General features: G+C 41.7%; 1 protein-coding gene across 1 annotated transcript in view; it reads right to left on the bottom strand.

Annotated features, from left to right (window-relative positions):
* Positions 1–26582, bottom strand: part of LOC306785940 (protocadherin-15-like) — a gene marked incomplete at both ends in the record, with an annotated part of 133896 nt that overhangs the window by 90816 nt on the left and 16498 nt on the right. Inside the window, 5 exons of the mRNA XM_079280524.1 lie at positions 67–237; positions 2642–2752; positions 2880–2999; positions 4033–4188; positions 7571–7731. Coding sequence (XP_079136650.1) covers positions 67–237; positions 2642–2752; positions 2880–2999; positions 4033–4188; positions 7571–7731 — 719 coding nt within the window. The remainder of the gene's footprint in view (positions 1–66; positions 238–2641; positions 2753–2879; positions 3000–4032; positions 4189–7570; positions 7732–26582) is intronic.

Genomic DNA, 26582 nt, shown 5'->3' on the forward strand with positions numbered 1-26582 from the left:
TTCTGATCAAATGACCTTGTGGAACAGCAGCGTGTTCACAGTTGCCCGTCCGCCTGGTTCTCTTACCGGTTCAGTGAACTCAGGGATAGCAACACGGTAGGTGAGGGGGTTGCAGTCACGGGTGTTGTTCACCAAAACGCAGGGCAGGAACATGGGGCCCAGGTCGTCTCCGTCCAGAACGTCCACAGTCAGCGTCGTGGTAGCCGTTCGTCTGTTGGGGGGGTACGGAGCGCGGTCCTGGAAGATGAAGAAAATGCTTTCAGTTTTCAAACTTCCAGACGATTTGTTGATTCGTGCACCGGAAACACACACTGCTCGAGCTGAAATCAATCTCACATTTTAAAACCATGGCAGATCTCTGCAGCTGTTCTTGAGCATATATTACAGTTGTTTGCCGTTGATGAAGCTCACAGTCATGCATTCATTGTTTTTCTTCCTCATTTGTATGGCTTCAGGAAAGGGTACTGGAACAAATTTGCCTATTTTCTGGTTTTGAAGGGGATGAGAGGAGCTGCTGCAAGTGGGTATCATTGAAGAATGAATTGTATGACTTTTAAAAGAAACAAAGAGAATATTTCTGATAGAGATGCACTTATACCGATACTGATATTTCGAATAGCTGAATCGGGTAGAGATGAAAATAAGCTGATTGCTGGTATCAGATAGAACATGATTGAAATATTTTCTGCAGCAGAAAAAAAAGAATAATTTTTGAATGTGCTGTTTTGACAGCAGACCATCATCACTTCTAAATAACCCATTTGTTATCTCAATGCAATAAGGACAACTTGTTTAAACAAGACAATTTGAAAAATAGGTCGCATGAGCATTTTGAAATAAAACACTTCAACAAAAGGCTTTTACTTTTACTACAATATAAATTATTTGTTAAAGCATCATGTGAAATGTCAGAAGTTAGCTGCCTGATTTACTTCATGTTTTGCAACATAATAAATTCATATGTTTTTTAAATGTAAGCGATGCTATGATGCAAACATTAAACCTAACAGCAGACCACTTCAAACCAGATAGGACAGTACGACTCCATATTCTACTTAAACTCATTCTTATGAAATAATTATTGTCAATAAAACACATCTTTTCAGCAGCTATCGTTAAAGATCGCCCACTGTTGTACTGCTGCTTCCCAGAGTTGTGCCCTGAGAAGCGAGCAGCGTGGCACATCAAAGATTTGCATCGTCTGTGTAATTGAACTCTTGACCTAAGCAGCACCGAGTTCTAGTAAATACCATGTCTTCTTTCTTTCTCTACTCTGACGGCCTCTTGCAAGAGAAAATTAAAATCTCCCTGGAGGACCTCTTGCCAGAGTAAAGGAATGAGTCTTTTGCTCCCTCATGCAGGAAATGGAGAGAATAGAAGATTGGTTAACTGCTAAATGCTTATCTGTCCTGCAGTGCTTCATTTTTATCGTATAAGGTGTAATATTCGACCACTGCTTGTTGAGGTAAATGATTATGTTATCAGTGACTGGGAAGTGATGATATAATGATGTGATTTATGATAACTGTTGCTTTTGTTTTTTTGTGAAGAAAGGTTCTGTATATTGAGACTCACAGCTTTCAATCAATAAGGTTCTGAAACATCCAACACTGTTTATATAGAAACAGGGAACCCTTAAATCCCAGCCTGGGTGTTTGTCTAATTTAAGTCAAATGCTTGGCCAGTGGCTTTGCGGTAGCTCTTGGTCAACAGACATTGACTGCCTAGTGGCTTAGGGTGAGGACGAGAAAAAGAGAATAAAAGTGCCTTCATTGTAACTCATACTGACATGTTTACTTGTTTTACAGACATGTTGCCCCGTGAGAGTGGAAAGGAAAATTCCCTCCCTCAAGTAACATCCATAATTATGCATCCATAATTAATTCTGATTTGCAAAGTTGCTCTGGAAAACACATACTACCAACAGTTGTCATAGAATGTCTCAAAGACAGCTTCAATCATTTTTAATGAAAGAAAAACAAGGAAGTAGTATTGAAAGCATTGAAGGTACAATCTGTCGCCGACCGTGAGCGATCCTTGAATTTGTACGAGTTAAATGGGAGTTAAAAAGCTTGTTTGTGTGATTCTCTTCCACTGAATGCCAACTGAGAAATCTCGAATTACTTCTTCTTAATATGTGTAAAAGAAACAAGAATCCAACTTATGACTGGTAAAAAAGATAACAAATAAAAAAAAAAAAAGATGATTTGCCGAATGATGACCACATTTCTGGAAAAAAAGAAAATAAATGACGGGTGCTTTAAAAGTTGACTCAGGAATAGAAATTATGCAGTTTATTGACTTGAACTCATTGAAGCAGCAAACTATTGACCTCATGTTAATAACATCCACTCTCTAGACCTAGAAATATCTGAAATATGGTGGAAACACTCTCTTACTCTCTTAGGCCAAAAAAAAAGGACCGTAAGTGATTAAATTCATCGCTTCAAATGGAAGTTTGTGAATACAGCCGCTGCTAGTGAATAAAAAGGGAATCTTCAGATATTTGTGTATTTGCAAGTCAGTTCTTTACCTCACAAAAAAAACCTAAATAAAATCTGAGTCTATGTCTATCATATTATTATTTGTTGACATTGAGCACTTACTAGTCTTATCAGTAGATTAATCAAAAGCCACTTACATTAGCTTGGACCAAAACCAGGTAGCGAGTTCTCTCCTCATAGTTTAGCCTCTCTGCCAGAATAATGTGTCCTGAAAGGGTGTTTGCAACACTCACTGTACTGTTCGATGCCTGAAAGAAAAAGAGAGTTGATATGATTAGACAGGAGGAAAGGTGGATGTGAGCAATAAGTCATGACTCTTGAAGAAAATTACAATGGTGTAGAGGGTGTTTATCATGGCGTGACTCGTCCATATACCGGGTCATTGGGGTTGTAAAGGATGCTGTATTCTATATGTCCATTGGGCCCATCGTCAATGTCCGTAGCTCCATTATTTCCTGAGAAGCCAGTGAAAATGGTCGTTCCAACTGGTGTGAGCTACAGGAAAATATGAGATTAGGGAGAAAGAAAAGTCAACGGCTCAAACATTCCCCGGTGAGTACAACATCTACTTACAGCAGGGAGCCTGCCATGCATATAGCTATTACTGTTGCCACCCAAGCCCATTAGTACACAAAAAGAAAAAAATAATTCTAAAAGAGGAAACGTTGCAGTCAGCAGCAGTCTGAAGACTTACGTGCTGACAGAATAACAAAAAAGTAAGTATGAGAACCACAGCTTTTCCCCAGAGCCCTCAGCTCTGGTCCACAGGACCAGGCAGCGAGCAGGAGCGCTTGTTCAGGGGAGAAGTTGACAGCAATGTAGAAGGACTCACTACACTGCTGGGGCAGCTGCATACGGCTAGGATAACACACTGTGACAGGAACCTCTAACATGCAATGTACACAAAGTGTTAGCATCGGAACTCAGCAGGGAATTATCTCCTAATCTCAAAACACATGAGCTGTAAATTCAGATTCAGATTCAAGATTTGATGAATTGCAGGTTTGTTCCGGAGGCAAAAGATTGTCACGAACTGGTGCTGAGAAGAAGTATGTAAATGTTACTGTATGTACTGTAAATGTAAATATTATTTCAGTATCACAAATGAAACATAATAATGTGTAGTCAACAAGAACCTAGCTAATATCTAATAGCTGCAGGCAGTAGGATAGTCCCGTTCCTCAATAACATTGAGTCAACAACTTCATTTGACTCTTCAGGACCATGTTGATGATCATCAGTGTGATTTGAATAATTCAGACTGTGGTGACCCCACTGGTAGGATACAAACAAACAAACAGATGATTGGCAAACAGCGATGTATGCCACTTTGTCCTCATTAGTGGATGTAACTTGGGGAAACCGAGATGAATAGGATGAAAATAGCTCACAGGCTGCACTCATTTTCACTGGAATCGGCTCATTTTTGTCACATGAAACAAAACTGGTCCAATCAACATTAAAGTTCTGCACACAGTGTCTTGATTTACAAATCCCACAGAGACAACAACAGGAGACGCTCCCTTACCTCGTTTACGGCAACATAGTAGCGTGGCTGCTGAAAGCGAGGGGTGTTGTCATTCATGTCCCTCACAACAATCCGTACCTCGTGGAAAATGACAGTACCAACCAGCTCATTGGTGCACTGGACCTGAACCACGATGGTGGTGATGTAGTTGGGTGGCTGAGTGAGAGAGAGAGAGAGAGAGAGAGAGAGACAGAGAAAGAAAGACACTTCATTCGCTGGAAGAATCACACTGAACGTTGTCGTATGTGAACAACATGTGTACTTCGTCGGAGATAATCAAATGAGAGCCGCTGCACTGACCTCCACTGGTTTAAAAATACTCAAGTAAACAAGCTACCTAACCAGTACAGCAAACAAACAAGACATACAAATGATGATCAAAGCTATAAGACAGAGGGGAGAGAGGTTTATGGGGGAAAAAAGTCTGATTTCCAGCATCCACCAGTGTTTTTTACCAAATCAATTTACTTGAATCAATGTGTTTTTTTTGGTGAACTGTATTGTGACATTGAATCCATCCTGACTGAATCTGGATGAGTTGGTGCAATCATATTGGTGTAAACAAATCACAGCTATTGTTTTTTTTAATTATTATTTGACTGTGCAGCCTTATATCGCTTTTTATATAAATAATGTAATGCATTATTCAAATGTATGATCAAGCAGAGCTGCCGGTTCTGTGCCATGTTCTGTTTAAAATGTATCTTGGACAGCGACAGCTTGTCTCACCGCCACCACTGCCAGTCACCTGAATTTAGAAGCAGTAATGGTGAAGCATGGTCATGCAGCTTCTTCCTCCCCCTCTCTCCTTCTCACTTGCAGAGGTTTGATTCCCATGCGCTCCTCCCCCTGTTGTCATTTCTCCTGTTAATTGGCCATATTTCTAAGATATTCCCATTAGCAGCTTCAAGTATAGCTCCATCCCCCATAGTCCATACAACCTAAGCACACACTTCAAAAACAGCTTCTTTCCCACGGCAGTCACAGCACTTAACACCCAGTGAACCCCACACCTCACATCCTATACCATTTTAACTGATCTGTATTCACTGCAGGTTTACTGGGTGCCCTGCAGAACTGAACTGAACACATTACATACAGACACAGTGTCTGGATTTATTCCTTCACTTACTATATTTAGCACGAGGGGTTAATTATCAGTCGCGGCCAGGGGTCTTCAACTAAAATTCCAAAAGGTCCAGATTGAGAAAATCTCCTCGGGCAAAGGTCCGAAACATTACAATAATATCTAACTCGCGCTATTTAGTGCCATATATATATATATATATATATATATATATATAATATATTTATATATATTTTGAAGAAGCCTAGTAGTAGTAACAATGTCTCTGTGTAGTCAACAACTGTCAAATCAAATAAAGAAAGTACACATCTATTATATAGTTATATTTTAACAATTATTATTCTCAGTTTTGAAATTTAACTGGATGGATTATAAATAATACATAGAAATACATAAATAAATGTTCTTCTCATTTCAAGTACAATAAGGGCTGGATTAATGAATAACTGACACAACAGAAAGCTTTTGAAAAATGTGCATCTTAAAATAAAGTAATTCATTTTAGAAACATTAATTTCACTGAATTGTCCTGCAGTTTTAAATTCAGTTTTAAATTCAGTGAGCATGGACTTTATCTGCGGTTATTAAACCACTTGTTTCAGCTCTATCCTCTCTGGTAACATCATTGTTGAACAGTGAATTCATGCATTAGGATTCTGATCATTTTGGGCTCTTATGTTTATTTTCTGTGTCTTCATTTAGATGTGAGTGGGTACGTTTGTTCAAAGGAGTTGTGCTTTGCCTCGTAGTGCGCTTCATTTACCGCTTTTATCAATAGTTACGGTTTCTGAACATGTGAGACATGCTGGATTTAACTGCCTGCGTGAAGAATTAACATAGAAGAGTCTGTTCATTCATGCTTATAAATTATATTCTCTCTGAACACCTTTCTCTTTTTGGAGAACGTCATGTGAGATGACCTCTCTGATTAGCGCAATTTTCCTGCTCTTGTTTCTATTTCCTCGTCTCTCCCCCGTGTGTCACGGTGTGTGTAAACCTCGCTCAGTCAGGTGACGTGTCAGAATACTCACATTTCATTGGTTGAGCTTTACAACGCATTGGTCGGTGTCTCCTGCACCGCTGAACAAGTACCGTAACGGCTGTATAAGATGCGCCGCTTAAAAGTAAAAACTCGCTGCCTAATATGTATGATTCCGAAATATCAATTTTAGGTCCTGGGTCCGGATGCGGTCCGCGGCCCGCCAGTTAGAGACCCCTGGTCTAGGCTAAACCAATGCAAAATTGGTACTACATTACATCTACAATGTTTTCTCTTTGTAGCTAAGCAACAGTAAAAAACATCATGAACTACAATTAGTTATTAAAATGAAGGTAATGGTAAAGATTAAACGATTATAATCAAGATCAGTTGCCTTATCGTATTGATCACTTTGTCATGACTGCTAATATCAGTCAAATTTGTAAAAACCTTATTTAGGCCATCTCACATGCCATGTTTGATTTATCCCCTTCCTTATCTGTTTGTAAGCATGAAAGATGAAACACAACCACAAAAAAAGCGGCAACATAACAAAAGGAAAGAAGCATCCTGCTGTGTTGCACTTGTGAGAAAAGTGGATATGCTAGCTGTAGCACTCTGATAGAAACCTGGATTTTATGGAAAGTTAACACCTTATCCAGGTTACTGATCATTCTCTGTCATGTTTGCAGGTGCCCCAACAACTTAAGCTATGTAGTAGTTAGTCAGTAAAAACTAAAAAATATGATCAGGGTTTAAAATACCAGAAAGCCATTTGAGAAATTTAGGGGGAGCTTTAAAATATTCGTACCACTTCCTGTATAAATATGTATTTCCTGTATAGATTCCTGAAATAAATAATAATAGTAAAGTACATTTCAAAGTGCATGGACACGCACAACAAGTTGTGTCTAATTAGCAAAATGCTGTCTATTCCTGATGTGGCCATCCACTCAACGCACGTTCTGCACCGTACTTTCCAGTGGAAATCCTCTGACTCATTGGTTGCTTTTCTTCTTTGTATTATGAGCACAAGAAGATACAACATTTTTAGAACCTCTTTTGAACTTTTTGTCACTGCTACTATAAAAAGACCAGATCACCTTAAACAGCCAATTAAAACCTCTGAATATGCTTTGTTTCTTCGTCATGTGGATTGCCTCCCACTGGCCTCAGAACTTATAATGATGTTGACTAAATAGTACATTGAAACGGCCCTGGTAAAAATAAATGTGAAGAAACTGACTCATATGATTAACATTAAACGGATACCGTGTGCATACAACACTTAATCATTACCATGAGACCAGCGATTAATAGCTTGTGTGAAATCCTGTTCTATAATCCGCACATCAAGCTCACATGTATTCATAAATGAAGGAAAATAGATTTACTTAAAAACACAGAGACACAAGGGTGACTTTACTTCCCCTGATTTCCATACACATCACCATCCTTAGTCCTGTACTCACGTCTCTGTCCAGAATGCGCCCGGTGCTGTTGAGGTAGAGCCTCTGTCGCACTGGTTCCAGTATCACCCAGTAGTAATAGTTGTCAAGCAACGTCAGTGAGATGGTTCTGCCTGGGTCTTGGGCTCGGCCATTTATCTGCATGTTTTCCACCAAAACGGTACCTGTGAAGGCAGAGTAGTCTTTACTTCATAAACGGCCCTCTTGTTGATGGAACAGTACACGCGTTTTCCAAAAACCCATATTTGGTCCTGAAAAAATGTTTTGTTGTTGAAAAAGAATACGAAAAAAGCAAATGCACTGGAGGATAAAGGTCATATTACCGAAAAACAATCAGCTGACATGAAAATAAATGAAAAACAAAGAACAGTTTTTTAAATTTTACCCCCATGAAGCTTACTGGAATAACGGTGTTATAATATCTAAAACAGGAGAAGAGTTTTTCTCTGTGGTATAGCTTTTTTATCTTGTATAGCGTTTATGGAAAAAAAACAACTAACATCACTATTTTTATCTACTCCTGCACTGACCACTCAACAGCCCTAAAAGAAAAGAGGAAACAATGCCTCAGATATATGTGGACTATTCCACATGCAGGTAAATCTCTGAAGTCGATAATTATCATCCTTGAGGGCTCCATCACGTTCTGGTTTATACTCCACAGCTTTCAAAGAGTGACTGATTACACTTTGCCACATCAGCCCTCTGGGATAACCCTCCCAAAGCCTGTTAAATATGAGGATTGTTTTATTCATCAGTGGCTAAATTGGTTGATTTATGAAATAACTGGTGGTTCATTAAAAAAAGAAAAAGCCAGCAGGAGCAGTGATAAGGTGTTTCCATTGAGATCAGTGGCGCAAAATGGAATAGTACACCTTGCTGAAAAAGTGAAAAGCGAAAGACTCTTATTACAAAACAGCTGTTTCAAAAATTTTAGGAAAAGTAATTAGAAAGCTGCCTGCATTCTACAAAAACTATGAAAAGTAATAGATTAGTGCTATGTCACACTGTTTATTTGGGTATTGCCGTCACTTTAATAGTTGATGAATATAGCAAATACAGGTACAGCCCATTATTCTGGTCTAATCTTTCTTATTCCATCTGTCTGAAGCAATTTACAGTTACCTCACACATACATGCTGACTTGAAAAAGAATTGATTCAATATATAAAAATATTTTTGTAGGTAGATTGCATCAAATTAGCTTTTAGTCTCAGTGTATCATGTTGTTACATAAAGTATCAGTATCGTTTTGGTGTGCCATCCATCCATCCAGACAGTTTTCAAAATATATGAGACAGATCATGGCGGAGATCCAGGTGAATATATTGTACAAAACTCAGTGCCGGTGCTTTTTGTGCCAAAGTGAAGGATGTTTCAATGAATGGCAACAACAGAATAAGCAATTCAGTTATCAAACACAGAGTAACACAAGCATATTTAGGCTACACATATTCATTTACACATGCTGTGTAGGAAAAAAATGTCATGCAGATATAAGAGAACGTTAATTTAAATGTCACTGTCTCATCAAATATAAAGCTTTCAGTCATTTGGAGTTATAGCACCATGACAGGCTGAACCGTGTGAGCAAAATCACCGCTTCCAAGCATTCAGTTAAAAACACGAGTTATACAGAGTTCTTATTCATGTTTGTTTTTTTCTTGAATTACCTTAATTCATCCCTTTTACATTCACACATTTTACACATGTAATCAACAATATACCTAAAGTGAGCTGGTGACAACTCGAGTTTATATATATATATATATATATATATATATATATATATATATATACACACATATATATATATATGTTGAATACTGTGGAAACTAAAAGTACCTGACATGCCAGCTGTAAAACCTAAGAGGGTGGTGATGTTTAAATGTGTTTTTTTTTTGATTACTGCCCATAACATCTTGAATTTCATCCTTTCATAAAGCAGGTGCATCGCTCAGGCTCTGTGGAAGGAGTGCAGACGTGTGATAGAAGCTTTTGCCTTGTAATTATAATACCCACTCCTGCATTTTTATGCTGCTATTAATGAGTGTGCTCCCCGTTTGCAGCAGTCAGGGTTTGATGCATTTGTGTGTGTTGAAATCACAAAGACCTATAATTATCTGTCTTACTTGTGCTAAACCCCGTCTGAAAAATCGATCTACTAAGAATTTAATTTAAAAGTCAAAAGACCCCCACTGTTGCTTGTTCATTAATCTAAAACACAGCTTTTCATAAATATATCTGCCTCAGTAACTTGAGTGGTGAGCTACATCTTTTTGAAACTCTCGGGTCGTAAATTACACCGCTAATAATATTACAAGGAAGGGCAGCGCGGGCCTTCTTTCTTTCTCAAGTTATTTGAACTCCAGCTTTTTTTTTTGCGTTGACAGTCAATACTCCCACTGTTCTGGGCATTTCCTCTCTCAATCTCACACAGCAAAGTCGTTGCTCTCATCTGTCATTAAGTTGCCAGAGTCTGTCAGACCTTTACAAAACAAGTGTTACCCTGAGTTCCACCGTGCTGAATATGTCCTTAATTTCGAAATAAATAAAATCTCTCTCTTTAGCAGCCTGTGATTCAGTCAGGCTCATCTCCGGTCAGAGGAGCCTCTGATCTGGCCTTCACAGTGGACGAACCCCACAGAGACAAGACAGAGGGCTTACTTTCATCCCAAATATCAATAGCGTTGGCATCCGTAGATGATGGCACCAGATAAGTGTGGAGGCCTGTTTCTGATAGGGCTCCAGGTTTAGTATGAAAAAAAGCTGTATTGGTTTTAGTATGAATTCCTGTTTGAAATATGCTTTGAGTTTCATCAAAGACCTTAATTCATAAAAGGTTGAGGGTGCCACATTGAGGCAAACCAAAATAAATCATGGAGCGCCTTGGTAGCCAAATGTTTACGGTGCACGCCATATACAACGTCCGGGCTCGATTCTGGCCATGATCTTTGATGCATGTCATACCCCTCTATCGCTCCCCTTATTTACAGTCTGCCGCTATATACTATCATCTGTCTCATGAAGAAGAATAAAGAAATAAGTGGGTATGATAAGGTAATAACAAGCAGTTAACTCATAACTACATCAATAAAGTTCAATTATATAATTGTTTCAAAAGTCAGTGAAAAGTCAGCATTTAATCATTCCTTTAAATGAACCTTCATTTGAAGGAATGATGAGTACCTGTGTAGGTGGTATGTGAAAATAGATGCAATTATTGCGAATCAAACTCTCTTAAAAAGCTGCAGGACATATATCAAAAACTATTTCAGTTATAGCTCATTAAATAGGAAAGGCAAGGCAAGGCAAGTTTATTTGTATAGCACATTTCAACAACATGGTAATTCAAAGTGCTTCACATAAAACTATTAAAAGCATCAAAACATAAGGCAAAAGAAAAGGAGATTTAAAAACAATTAAGAACATTCATTAAAACATTAAAAAACAGTGTAAGAAATAAAATGCAGGGGGTTGCCATGGTGCTATGGATGGCAGCATGGCCATTAATGGCTGTTCAAAAAGTGCACACAGCACATCTCGTTGTTAATTGTCAGACTCTCTCTGTACTCCAAATTTAGGAAGCGGTGTTGGAAGATGTTCTGCTACCAACACAACTCTGATTTATTCTGGCGATAACCGGATGACATAGTCAAGTCAAGTAAGTGCAGAGAAGAGCTCAATGTATTCACGAATAGTATGACAGATGAGATATGATGCAGCAACACCATTCAGTGTTGTAAGCTTTGAGAATAACTTGACAATCTTTCCGAGAGATAAACATGGTTGCTTTGTTGCAGGAGATTGTGTGGAGAAAGGAAAGATGGACAACACAATCTTAATGATGATGCTGAAAAGTGCATTAAGCCATCAGCACTGTTTCTAAATTGAAAGCAATAAAATAGATAATAAGGCTGTTGTTGCGTTGTCGGCTGAAGAACAACACCAGAGGTATAGCCTATTTTGCCTATATTATTTTAAGGAGGAGAATGAAGCTTCTAGTGCGTTTTAGGACTACAGCAATACACGTCTGTGTGTCGCACAATTGTCACTTTGCTGTGACGCTGTTTTCCTGTGATGAGGGCGTCCCCTGTCTGTGCAATTGATGCAATTTTTGACATGTTTTGTCATCAATTATTTTGCTACTCGTTATCAAACACTGAGGACAACGCTCTTGGCTGAGTGTTCGCACACACGTCCCAAAAGAGCATGTGGGGGCGGGACGCACGCTCTCCATCATCATGCTCACAGTGTTCTGTAGCTGAGGCATCAAATGTATCGTACCTGCACATTTTCTGACTTTTGGAACGGATGTAAAGCATTAGCATATGTCCATGATCAGGTCACTGACATCTCATACAATGTAGTGTAAATGTCTTTAATAGCTGAGTTAAAGAGGGAGGGAGCTCAACTTCTTTGAATAACGTTGTAATTGTTCAGGATTAGCAGATTCACATGACTGGTTATAACTGTTCAAATGTGCTATTTTAGATAAAGAGCAACGGCCAACAGGAGAAATATTATTCTTAAAACTTGGATTGGATTTAAGGTTAAAATGTGCACCACAGTCATAATGTGAAATTGGACAAGTCATGAGTCATATACTCTTCACCATTAGAGGTGTGTGAATATCGAAAAACTGGGGCATCAAATAAACCACCGCAGCATAGCGCTGAAGTGTCTATCACAGACTCAGTTAGTATCTGAAGCTCACATAAATGTGAGCTGTCCGAAGCTCAGATTTCAAGATCTTCATCTGTGATGTCATTCTGATTTACGGCCTGGAGCTGCTCAGGGTATTGGAACTGACTCTCACCCAATGACTGCCATCAATTCTAAGCAGTTCTCTATGCAACTGTACATTGGAATGACATCAGAGATGGGGCAAACTCATCTTTCTTATTACGAAAATAGCTATGTGTGACACATTTCGCAAGAGCTCCAGTGTAGTAGGCTATGCAACAACCTCATTTAAAACTAAGAACGGGGTTTGCTTCTCCACATGACTGAATACTTTGCCGTCGCTTCATACTTTTTCCATTGTCTCTACTTGATGCCAAACCTGAGGTGAGTGAAAACATTCCGATCACAGTCTCTGTTAGTCAGACAAACTCCAGGCAGTGCTGGCTCATTAAAAATAAAACTGCATCCATTCACAAGTAACACATTCATCATAAACATGTGACTGAGAAACAAGGTTTCTTTAATTGGGGCATGGTATTAAGAGAAACCTGGTACATGCAGCTAGATTTCTGATTTACTGGCCATTAGCTGCGTTCTATGTGAAGGACGAAAAACAAAAAAAACTGCTCTCACACTACAAAGTATGTCCTCCCACTGTGCTGTGTGACTCCAAATACTCTGAAATCCTTGCGCTGAGGTGTCACATACAGTATCACCACTGCACTTTAAGTATTGCAGCCAACATTCAAAAATATGGCAAAGCACCATGGGGGAGAAATCTCATGACTGACCAAACATGGGTTTTATGCTAACCAGGTTACTGCAGTGCATGTAAACTCCAATTTGCTGCTTTAACCGGATTTTCCTGAACAGACTGGCTTCTGTGTGCATGTAATGAAAACAGAAGGCATCACTATATTCACCAGCCTGCCATCCAATTTCACTGTTGTCTTTGACTCATATTTCATCCCATCCCCCCTCATTTGTAACTAACTATGGGGACTATGATTACCTTCTATGCCAAACCAACAGCTGAGTGATCAAGAAAGCCGGCGCAAGAGTGGCTCAGCCTTGGCATGTACTGTAGCTGTGTTGTAGATAGTAATAAACACCTTAATATCTGAGCCATGATGTGAGAAATACCCACTCAGTAGAGATCTCCCTCAGGTGTGTGACTGCAACACCCACTGCTGTGACAGCAAGTGTATCAGTCGGGGGGGGGGTTCTCGCACATTTCACAAAACAGATGTGCCCTCTGGCTTTAATCTTTGCACATATCTGCCCCGGTTCTGTGTAGGCGCACGGTCCAGGAAAGCAGCTGCAAAACACACCGTCCAAAAAAGCCGGAGGCCGGTAGGGGCCACAGGTAGACTAGTTCCAAATCCATCTTGTAGAAAACTTTGAACTGCTGGTGCCACCAGATGAAACGCTAGGGGATCCCCATTATTCCTCTTGGGATGACAAATCCTGTATTAGCTTCTCTGCACTGGCTCCCTGTAAAATCTAGAATATAATTTAAAATCCTTTTACTTACCTACAAAGCCCGAATTGGTCAGGCTCCATCATATCTTAAAGAGCCGATAGTACCATACTGCCCTACTAGAGAGCTGCGACCCATTAATTCAGGGTTACTTGTGGTTCCTAGAGTCTTAAAAAGTAGGATGGGAGCCAGAGCCTTCAGTTATCAAGCTCCTCTTCTGTGGAACCAGCTTCCCGTTTCAGTCCGGGGGGCAGACACACTCACCACATTTCAGAGTAGGCTTAAGACTTTCCTCTTTGACAGTGCTTATAGTTAGGGCTGGCTCTGGCTTGCCTTGGACCGGCCCATGGACAAACTGGTATTGGCAAAAACTACAGGGGGACTTCCTACACTGAGCACCTCTCTCCTCCTCTTCTTCACCTCCGTCTGTATGCATTGATGTCCCATTAATGCTCATTACTAACGTTACTTCTTCCCCGGAGTATTTGTGCTTTCTCGCCTCACAGGATGACCGCAGTTTTATCTGGACACTGGTTCTTCAACCAGCCATGGCCCTGCTGACACCGACTACGATCTTGATTATTAACATTATTAATCCTATTACCGATACCATTAATGCACAGTACTGATTTAGTCTCTTCCCCGGAGTCCTTGTGCTTCCTCTCCTCACAGGTTTCCATGGAGCATGGTTTCATCTGGACCCTGGTCCTTCCTCCTACCCTAACCCTGCTGACTCCAACTGCTAATATCACTTTTATTATTACTCACATTTGTTGGGCTCTGGCCATATGGCTTAAACATGTGCTGTGGACAAAGACAATCAGGCCTTCGCTTTTTCAAGCAAAGGTCTCATCCTGACTTGTAGTTTGAGGAGAGCAAAGGGATTTCACACTCAGGTGTGAATTCCCCCCCCCCCAAATAACCATGGTAACCGCGGCAATCTCATTGGCCGAGAGCCAAGAGACCCGAGGACCCCTGTGGTTCGGCCACTGTTCTATAAAACTCTCTGCTGCCCCCAACTCAAGGCTTTTCCAACTCTCCCTCCGGGGTTAACAGGAGGCACGCAACGCTCTCTTTGCTCGGACACCCCCCCCCGTCCAGGCCACAGAAGAACCAACTTTCCCCGCCAGCGCAACGCTGGCCACGAGGAAACAACAGCCCTTCAACCCTACTCAAACCCTGACAAGCCGTTTCGCTGGATGAAACAGCCCGCGATAACGAATCTGCTTCAGCGATCAGTTCAGCGCTTTTTGTTTCTTTTTCTTTTGGTGCACACATTCCGGCGAAGGAAAGACGACAACGCCTCCCTCCTTCACCGACGATTCCCGGTAAGACGCACGGACCACGCCGTCAGCCGAAGTTAGATCACCCTCCCTGCCGCGAGGACAGATCACGTCTGCGTTTGCTCCAGAGCGAGCTGCGCCACGACAGACCGAAACAGCGCCAGCTCAACGCCGCGCTGAGAAGCACCCCCCCCCCCCCTTCCTCTCGAAGAAAAAGGACAACTTTGCTCACGGACACTTCCACGTTGCAACGAAGCATCTACAAGTAAGATTCTTGGCATTTGGCATAGCTTAAATTAACTTAAGTTTAATTCAGGCCATTCATGTATATGTTGATATTCCCGTGTTTTTGTGTGTTTAAGACTGTCGCGTGATATTGAGGTATTACGCAATCATTACGGAGCAGAGAAGCTCCGCTGTATTGGTGTATCAACTATGACTGTTTGCTTGGGATTTATTTGATTTCTTTTCATTGGTTTTACTACACTTCGTGTAGTATTCTCTGCTCATTAAATCAGCTCTGTGAGTGAAGTGTGGAATCTCGGCTATCGTACATAACTGCTGGCAGTTCTACCGACAACGGCACGTTATGTACGATACGCCAGACACCCCCATTATCACTACAACGCGGACAGCACGCAGAAGCTTGATTCATGACCCCCACCTTTGCTCTCTCTTTCTTCTCTCTGCCCCGGGAGAAACCCCATTGAAACGATCGCCTCACACACGTGCTGCATCGGCACACGTGAATTACTTACAGCAGCCTAACTGCCATTTTGTCCGAGTTACTCGACTCCGCCATCTTTGTAGTTTTTAGCTGTAGTTCTTAAGGCCCCTCCCCTTTGGCCAGCGTCACTCGACGCCGCCATCTTTGTAGTCTTTAGCGTAGCTGTAAGACTCCTTCCTGTTCACCCACAGACCCACACACACACATACACCCGCACACACAGACATACACTCTCATCCATTTTATTCATTCTTTAGTTTAGGCATATAAAATTGTATGATAACGTTTGTTGGTTGCAATATTAATTGATTTGATCATTTATTATTTTGATTCAATAAACTCTGTTATACTTTCAGGAGCAGTCGTCTGTGATTACTTGTGCATATGTATTTGATAAGACTGTATGTAGTAGCCTGTGCTCGAACTTAAAACCTTCACTGTCACTGAATGTATAGTCATACGCAGACTATTGACATTATGAGTGACTACTAATTATGAGACTTAGTTTTATCGTTTGGTTATTGGTCCCTGTTCGCAGGGTGGTGCCCCGTTTATATTAATAATCATTAATAATTGTTACATACATCAATAATTCTATTGATGTCAAGAATTCAGTTTCTTAAATGCTGATAACCCAAACACGCTCCTTTAGATCCCAACATAATGGTGCCCCGTGTGAGGCTACGTTATTCCAGTTTTGTTACAGTATATATGCACATTAATCCATAATTATTTTTGAATAATTAATTTTCCAAAAAATATTTTTTCCGAAAAATTATTTTTTTTCTTCTTTTGAATGATCCAAATTCCTGAAACTTATTTCCCAAAATAGGTAGGCTTTGATCTTCAAAATCTTGTCTTATTGTAATTAAATTTTTGATTTTAAATCCAGATTTTTAATCTTAATCTTTAATTCCCTTCTCGAAATTTTATTTTGTTTCCTTTCCAGGTTTAATGATTCGTTTCATTTCTTAAACTAACAGCCAGCTGTGTAGTAGATTTGACCGTTTATTTGTAATACCTTGCTTGTTTCTTAAATCCCTCCAAAGAAGTTACACACAGCTGTCACGGGCCCAAAGTGCTAAACCACATTAGCATTTTCGCACCTCTGGCTGCAAAGCAGTAGTGATACCTCAGAGCAGCAACAGTAGAAACGTAAGTCACAGAGCTAGACATTTCACTGTGCGCCTGCATGAACCGTAACAGTAACAGTAATTACCATCTAACAGTAGAAATCCTAAGTTACAGAACTAGACATTTCACTGAGAACCGTAAACACTAACAGTTTCCGTTCTAACACTAGGGAATTAACAACCACTGGGAGTCGCGCTCATTAGAGAGAATGAGCAACGAGAAATCCCCCATTCCTGGAGCTGTAGCTCCAGAAGACACCGCATTACGAGATGCGGTGGCTGATGTCCTTGGACTCACAGCAAAGGAAAGAGAGTACTTTGCAAAATACACTGCTGTCCTATGCAACGAGCAATTAGAGCAGCTGGTGGCTTATGTAAATAACCCAGCAGGTAACAGAGAGCGCCTGATTCAGAACGTAATCGGCGAAATACTGCTCATCTACCATCAGAAAATGCAGCTGCAAGCTGCCCGAACCCGGGCACAGAGCGACGAGCAGCAACGCGAGATCTGGACACTCCGAACAGAGGTTCAGGAGTTGTCACGTGACTGTAGAGCCCTACAGTCAGAAAATAGTAGCCTGCGCAGTGACCTCAGAGAGGTCAACCTAGAACTCTCTAAAGCATCAGAGAGTGATGACAAACTGAAAGCGCTTCAAGGTGTTCCAGAAACCCCGGTAGGTACCGCTACCCCCTACCGAGCCTTTCAGCCCAGTCATTTCTTGGTCTCGGCTCCCTCATTCCCCGAGACCCGAACCACCTTGCATTTCTTGAAAACGCGTTCCCCAACCAGGAGTAGAGAGGACCAACACCAGGTCCTAGTCGGCCCAGGTGGCTTCAAACCCACCTCAGGCGAACGCAATCCTCCACGCAGTTCACGCGCGCGACAAGAACTGACCCCATCCCCCTCAGGGAGGGAGGATGATAGTCGTTACCACCATCGCGAGTATGGAGACTCAGACGACTCGGACGGCTCAGGCCCCTTCAACCTTGGAGGCCTGCGTACTCGACAGATTGAGTCTCTGGCAAAAGACGTAGAGCGCTTCAATCCCGATAATCACGACTCGAGCATCGATGACTACCTAAGGGAGATCGATTGCTGCCTCCTCGACCTATCGCGCCCCTCATCGCGCGAAAAGCTAAAGCTAGTGTGGAAAACCACTGCGCGAAGCGTCCACGCTTTCATTGAACCGCTCCAACCAAGCATCCGTGACCGCTATTCATCCCTTTGTCACGCCCTTAGGGAGGAGTACTCCCTGTACACCGACCCAGCTTCTGCCACCCTCGGCGCCTTTGCCATTTCCCAGGAAAGGCTAGAGTCTCCGAGAGACTACTTCAGGCGCTTGAGATCTGCGTACTTCCAAGGACGTAACGCCCCAGGTCTAGAAGAAGACCATGCCTTCAAGTCGCTATTCCTGCACAATCTCCACGACAACGTGAGATACGATGTTACCATGCACTGCAGAACGAGTAACCTCACCATGCCAGAGATTAGGAAGTACGCGCAACTTGCATGGAAGACACGCGGACGGCCGACAAATCGGTACGAAGACACCGCCATAGTCTTAGGCATCCAACAGTCGAGCGACTCCGACCGAGCGTCGGAAGACGACGAGAGGACTTGGCCTAGCGAGCCCTGGTCACCCCCGAGGAACAAACAACCCTGGCGGTCGAAAGACCAACGGAACCAGGGGGGTGAAAGACGCCCTCAAGGGCAACATCAGGTAACGCTGACTCGCAGCCCACCTGACTAAGCCGAGTGACCTTTCCCCCTGCTGCCAAGTCGACGTGGTAGGGGGGGGGAAGAGAACTCAGCACACTTCCGGAAACGACCACTCCCATTTCGCACCTCGTTCTTCAACGTTCTTGGGCGACCTTGTCCGCAAAGGCAATGCCCGTTATGTATAAATCTATACATATTCTTCAGTCCTACTGGGGGGTCATAACACTCTTGCTCTACCCGACTCCGGGTCAGAAACGAGCCTCATGTGTTCCCCCACCTTTTCGCATACACCTCTAGGGTGCCACAACCTTAGAGGCCCTTCGAGCACCCTTTCGAGTAGCTCGTAAGATCTTTCGTCAACTAAGCCTTCTTCTCCTGCTCTGTCAGCATGAGCCACCTCCAGCTTGTTCAACGAAGCCACCGCCTTCTTTCAGCCGAGTCATCGCCCGGGCCTGTCAAGTCGCCAGTGCCGTAGGTAACTGAACTTGACCTGTGCGCCGGACCTGTCTCCATCTCTAATTAGGAGGGTGGGGGGAGGGAGATATCACCAGCCCGCCATGACACACTCCAGAGTGAAACTGTTCGCGACGTTTCCCTGAGTGCTGACGGTAACGTGGGATATCTGCCCTCGCCACTCAAACAGCGCGAGGGGGGTGGGATCTCTGACAACAGAAACTTAGAGAGATGCACTTCACAGGAAGTACACTCTAATCTCGCCAGTGCCGAAACCAACCGGCAGAATGGCAGCTTACTATTGACTACTAACGTTTAACTGCATGCTTCAACTCACCCTGTAGACATGCACTAACCGCGAACACATCCAACTTCAACCAGAACAGTTGCATGACCTGACAAACCATTGTGACTGTAAACTGATGCTCCACTCTCATAGAGAACCCTTTGCATGCTTTATAGACTCTACCAGAAGTAACCAAAGAGGACATAACCTCTGCCGTAGCAGTCAGATTTAACCCAGGACCTCATCCGAGAAGGCTCAGCTGTCAACAGCTGGAGCAGCGAGAGACCAGTCTAGCTAGTCACACTAGCCGTGCTAACGAAATCTGTAAATCTGCTACCACTACTGTTATGCAACCCTCACAGGTACCTCTGGCCTATAGTCTTGGCAACGCAACTCCAATATCGATAGATTCTAAAACTTAGACACAGGACTCGCTCTAAATCTACCGATCAGAGAGAGATAGACGCACATATCATGTACCAATAGATCCAGAAGCGACAGACTAAACTGGATTCCCTCCTATTCATAACACCACGTAGCCAACCTACGACTGCTCCGCCGACGGACTCCAGGCCTGTCTAGGAGTTGAACCAGTAACCACTGTTTGCCCCTCACCTGCTTCTTGTCTTTCTATTCTTTCCTTCTCTCTCTTGTGTTTTGTTTTGTTTATTTGGGTTGTTACTTTCTTTGACACTGTGCCACAATGCTAGAATATCACAACATCATAATAGCGATTGAATTATTTGGGAATAATGTTTTGCTCACCTATGATTTGAATTGTGTATGATAGTAGATGTAGGTAGAAGTAGTTAAAGTCATCTGCCCAGATGCCAATGAACTCTGAACAATGAACTCTGAACTTGAACACCATGAACTTGACCACTATGAACCTTGAACTCTATGAACAATGAACACTGCCTGTTTTAACCACTGCTTTTGGTCTCAGGAACACTTGGACTGTCTCACCTCTTCAGGTTTCCCCACCACATGGATGCACATGCCAGCCCTTGGTTTGCTCTAAAGACCGAAGCCAACACCTCACTCTTCAGAACAAAGGGGGGATGTTGGGCTCTGGCCATATGGCTTAAACATGTGCTGTGGACAAAGACAATCAGGCCTTCGCTTTTTCAAGCAAAGGTCTCATCCTGACTTGTAGTTTGAGGAGAGCAAAGGGATTTCACACTCAGGTGTGAATTCCCCCCCCCCAAATAACCATGGTAACCGCGGCAATCTCATTGGCCGAGAGCCAAGAGACCCGAGGACCCCTGTGGTTCGGCCACTGTTCTATAAAACTCTCTGCTGCCCCCAACTCAAGGCTTTTCCAACTCTCCCTCCGGGGTTAACAGGAGGCACGCAACGCTCTCTTTGCTCGGACACCCCCCCCCCGTCCAGGCCACAGAAGAACCAACTTTCCCCGCCAGCGCAACGCTGGCCACGAGGAAACAACAGCCCTTCAACCCTACTCAAACCCTGACAAGCCATTCATGTATATGTTGATATTCCCGTGTTTTTGTGTGTTTAAGACTGTCGCGTGATATTGAGGTATTACGCAATCATTACGGAGCAGAGAAGCTCCGCTGTATTGGTGTATCAACTATGACTGTTTGCTTGGGATTTATTTGATTTCTTTTCATTGGTTTTACTACACTTCGTGTAGTATTCTCTGCTCATTAAATCAGCTCTGTGAGTGAAGTGTGGAATCTCGGCTATCGTACATAACTGCTGGCAGTTCTACCGACAACGGCACGTTATGTACGATACGCCAGACACCCCCATTATCACTACAACGCGGACAGCACGCAGAAGCTTGATTCATGACCCCCACCTTTGCTCTCTCTTTCTTCTCTCTGCCCCGGGAGAAACCCCATTGAAACGATCGCCTCACACACGTGCTGCATCGGCACACGTGAATTACTTACAGCAGCCTAACTGCCATTTTGTCCGAGTTACTCGACTCCGCCATCTTTGTAGTTTTTAGCTGTAGTTCTTAAGGCCCCTCCCCTTTGGCCAGCGTCACTCGACGCCGCCATCTTTGTAGTCTTTAGCGTAGCTGTAAGACTCCTTCCTGTTCACCCACAGACCCACACACACACATACACCCGCACACACAGACATACACTCTCATCCATTTTATTCATTCTTTAGTTTAGGCATATAAAATTGTATGATAACGTTTGTTGGTTGCAATATTAATTGATTTGATCATTTATTATTTTGATTCAATAAACTCTGTTATACTTTCAGGAGCAGTCGTCTGTGATTACTTGTGCATATGTATTTGATAAGACTGTATGTAGTAGCCTGTGCTCGAACTTAAAACCTTCACTGTCACTGAATGTATAGTCATACGCAGACTATTGACATTATGAGTGACTACTAATTATGAGACTTAGTTTTATCGTTTGGTTATTGGTCCCTGTTCGCAGGGTGGTGCCCCGTTTATATTAATAATCATTAATAATTGTTACATACATCAATAATTCTATTGATGTCAAGAATTCAGTTTCTTAAATGCTGATAACCCAAACACGCTCCTTTAGATCCCAACACATTACTATTTCATACTACCGATACCATTAATGCACATTATTGACCTGCTTCTTCACCAGAGTCTCTGTGCTTTCTCGCCTCACAGGTTCCTGTGTATCCGGGTTTACCTGGACCAGGTGTTGCCTCCTGTCGTGGTTGTGTCATACATTGAATGTGCTGTAATTACATTGAATGTGTTGTAATCCACTATCCTGTTCTACACATGACATCATTGCACTTCTGTCCATCCTGGGAGAGGGATCCCTCCTCTATTGCTCTCCCACAGGTTTCTTCCTCTTTCCTCCCCGTTAAAGGGGTTTTTGGGGAGTTTTTCCTGTTCTGATGTGAGGGTTCCGGGACAAGAGGATGTCAAATGTGTATATATTGTGAAGCCCTCTGAGGCAAATTTGTAATTTGTGATTTTGGGCTATACAAAAATGAATTGAATTGAATTAAAATGCTTCTACGAAATGCCATGGAAATCCATTCAGTGGTTGTTAAGATATCTCAGGCCACGCAAACAGCACGTCAACAGCAGTCAGAAAACTCCTACAGCCATTCCACATTAACTTAAAGCTCAAGTAGGCAAGGCAGATCTGGATATTGTGTTGTCGCCGAGGGAAAATTGACAAACGGAGGCAGCTGTAGCTCAAGAGGTAATACGGCTCGTTGGGTAAAAGCGGGGTTAGTACGTAAATCCTTGAATAACTTAAGAAGCCTTAAATTGCTCCCAGTGTCAATGGGTGAATCAGAAGCTAATTGTAAAGCACTTCGTCCTACAGAAAAGCTAAATATAAGTCGTCCATTTGCCATCACCATTTTACAACCATGATGATTGGAAGAGATGCATGGTTCAGTCTCCACAGCAACATCTCTATTGTTGAACAGCACGGATTTGCAGTGCTTAATAATGAAATCCAAACATGAAATATGAATCACCAATAATTTGAATGTCTGTTCAGCCGAATGTGAGGATTAAACTAATCCACAATCTCATTACAATATGCTGGAAATTAATTAGAGAACGCTCCATATTTTATTAACAGAGGACTGCAAATTACCAGCTGACCTTACACAAATAAATCCAACAACACAGATAGTTTTTTAATGTTTTACTTTTAAAAGTGATGCAAATAGCTCCAATTCTTTGTATTTTAAAGACAAGCGAGCACGCACTTAACCCTATTTACAGTGTATGTGATTCATGGAAAGTCAATAAATACCTTCCTTCAATACCGGAGATGCAAAACCCCACTAATAACCCTATAAGCTGGGGTATAATGTAGAATATACTGTACAATCAATATCTAATAACAAGGGGCCGTCACAGAGCAAGAACTTCTTTGGTGCTGCTGTTGACGAGTTGTGTGCGATTCTTCAAGACTCATGGAGATGTTAATTAACCTTAATTAGGGATGGGAATTTAAAAAAAGACATTCTTTGATGACACTATTAATCTACGTTGACAATCCTGCAATTTTCTGGGGAAAATACAGTGATGATACAGTGAGGGTAGTGTGCTCACACCAGGACCCATTAAAAAGGCATTTCATTCTATCAGCTTTAAAAAACAACAACTAATGATTTGGCTAATTTTAGTTTCAGACCCTTTACTTTTCATTCAGAGCATTTCCTTTCTCTGATCGTGCATGAAGTAAACACAATAAATTAGATTAAGCAATTTGACTCAGAGATTATTTGCATCTGAGAGACTGAGCATTTTACATTGATATTTAAACCAGCGAATCAAAGAATGTTCATGCAAATAATATTACAGTGCAGCAAAACACATGAAAGGCCTGTTTTATAGCGTAATCAGGATAAGCACAGAGTGATTTACAACGGGAACAAAAGCAATTATGCTGACCGTTTATCTCCACAATATTCTATAATTGCTCTCTTTATTTGCACATCAAACATTACAATATGTTTTACACTCAGAAAGAACAACAATAGCATGAACACACTCGTGGTCTAATTAGGGGCAAGTAGCCGAGAACGTACCGGCTGTTGCGACACACTTTAAATCTGATTAACCTTCAGCACCTGGAAACCAGACAGAGGTTACCATAAATTACGTTGTAAAAAATAATAGCTTGTAAGGTGCATAAACCATACAACAATAATGGCATATTGATATGGTCACAATGTACTATATGTAGTGTTCAATTGCGCCTCACTGTGTGCCCGCCCCTGCCCTGCTCTCTAATCCACAAGGAGCAGGTGTTGTGCACTAATCCCACTTTTCAGCTACGCTCTAATTATATATTGATGACCTAGCAGTCCTCACAACTGGACTTGATCATAGAATTGAGACCAGTGTGTGTGTGTTTGTAAAAAAGAGAAATCATATTCACTATGTCCCCCATTCTCACACAACACACACACACACGCGCGCACTGTAACTCGGCATGAACAGAAACAAGCACAAACACACACACACACACACACACACACACACACACACACACACACACACACAATTTTGCAAATGCTTGAATGTGTGTGCGCACATAAAACAGCAGTGCTCACAGCTCCACAAAATCAAATTGGTAACTTGGCACGCTGTAGCCAGATTTGCCCAGATGTTTCGTCTCCTGCTAAATTGCAAATATTATGGAAGAACAGGAACGTCCAAAGTCATAATCGGGAAAAAAAAGAAAAAAAGCCAGCCTTGTGAGAATACCATATTTTCAATGATTTTTTAAAAAATGGAAGCTGTTTGAAATCGACCCACTCACTAAACCGAAGACACTAAATGATATCTTTTTTTTACCTTCAATGAGAACTATTTTGAGGTCAGGAAAAGACCAGCTCTGAGACACAATACAACCACAGACTGTGGAGTCAAGGGTTAGGGATAAGTGCTACAAGTGGGGTTAGAAGAGATGTTAAGGATTTGTACATGGCTGCCTGCAAACTGCCACTGACTAGTTTAATTAAAAGTTTTGTTTTTGCATAATGTGGAAAATGCCTGCATCGTGAAAATCAAGTGATTATAAAGTGCACAAAAGGTTATTTTCAGTCAAAAACATAGTTTATATACTTAGATTAAAGCTCGCTACGAGAGAGGAGGCCATGGGAGATGGAAGTTGACTTAACAGTTTGCAGATTCTACTTTGTTCCGCTATTCCTGCCATTTAGCCGGGTAGCTAACGCTGGCGAACCTCATCAAGCTAATGTCAACAAACATGCAAAGAGCAGACTAAATAGTGGGCAGGCTTTCAGTTTCTATATTGCCTGTGTTGAAACCTATATTACATTGCATGTTGTCATTGAGGCACATTGTACTGACAGTACATATTTTTATGGGTTTTGGCCAGGCCTAAATTTAACACAGATCATATCCTGCAGAATGTGTTTGTGACCTCTCATCACTTTGTAACCATGTCTCAGAAGTATCACACAGTGTACAGCAGTAGAACAGAAATATGCATATACCCATACAGTATATATATATTTGTTTAAAGTACATTCATGATGTCTTCACACCTCCCAATTATTTAGATATATAGTTAGGCAACGGTGTTCATTTGTGAATTGTCACTTGAAGATGGCGCAATATACCTTGTACAGGGACCAAGACTTTTTCACCCAACTTGGCAAAGAGGTTACAAATGATTCCCTTGCTATTTGTACAGGGCCTCATTGAAAGCACAATACATCAATTTGCTCCCCTGCTGACTACTACTATTGTTTGAAAACCGTTGAATTCAGGACTCTGGGTGTTTCAAGATGCATCATAGTAAGGCATAGCGCTACATGCTTAGGGCTGTCTAACTGCAGTGTTAGCCCACTGTTGGGCTAACCACGGGGGAAATGTTACTGCCTTCCAGGTGCAACTGCTGGAAGAAAAGTTGCAGACTTCTCATGCAGGTCTGAGGATGTCCAGTTTGCCGCTAAATTTGCATGACAAATTTAAATTCCAGCCAGTGTGTTTGCTCTTGAAATATGACCATTGCCCAAAAGCTTTGCTTTCAAATTCAAATTTAATATCCACTATCTGAAAGAATCATTACAGATGTAAGGTCAATATAAGGGTATTAATCCCTTTCCATATTTTAGTGTTGTGGTTTTCTTCAGGCTCTTGTTTCGTTTCTTATTCAGCTTTGTTGTACTTGTTTTTACCGCCATTTCTATCTCTTTATATGTGCAGAGAGAGAGCGAAACAAATCGGAGTCAAATTCCTGGTATGTGTACTCTTACTTGGCCAATAAAGCTGATTCTGATATACAGTAGAAGGCATGAACAGACAACATTAAGCTCCCACTAAAATATAGTAGTGTAATGGACATTTGTAGATGTAATATATATGAACAACCAAAACGATCAGTACTGGTCAATATGGCTCATGGACAATTGGCATTTGATATTGCCGTAAAAAAAAAAAAAAATCTCTAAATGTTACATTTGTTCCCATTTTCTTCTGCTGATATGATCGTTGCACCCCCAACAACAAGCTAGATGTCGTGTCTGGGAATATAGACAAAATAAGAGAGAAAGAAGTAGACATAAAAGAAAGGGGAAGGCTACAAACAGAGTAACGACACAACATGTTAATGTGAAGGAATGAAGCAACAGAGATGCTCGGACTAATGACAAGCTTTGTGGAGAGAAACAGTGTCAGGGATTGAATTAACTTTTAGGAGAGACGCTAATGAGTCCATGGTGTCTGAGAAAAACACTCATAGCCTGGCTCAGTGCATTAATTGTTGAAA

The sequence above is a fragment of the Melanostigma gelatinosum genome (assembly GCF_949748355.1).
Source record: "Melanostigma gelatinosum genome assembly, chromosome: 12".
In the NCBI taxonomy this organism is placed as follows: domain Eukaryota; kingdom Metazoa; phylum Chordata; class Actinopteri; order Perciformes; family Zoarcidae; genus Melanostigma; species Melanostigma gelatinosum.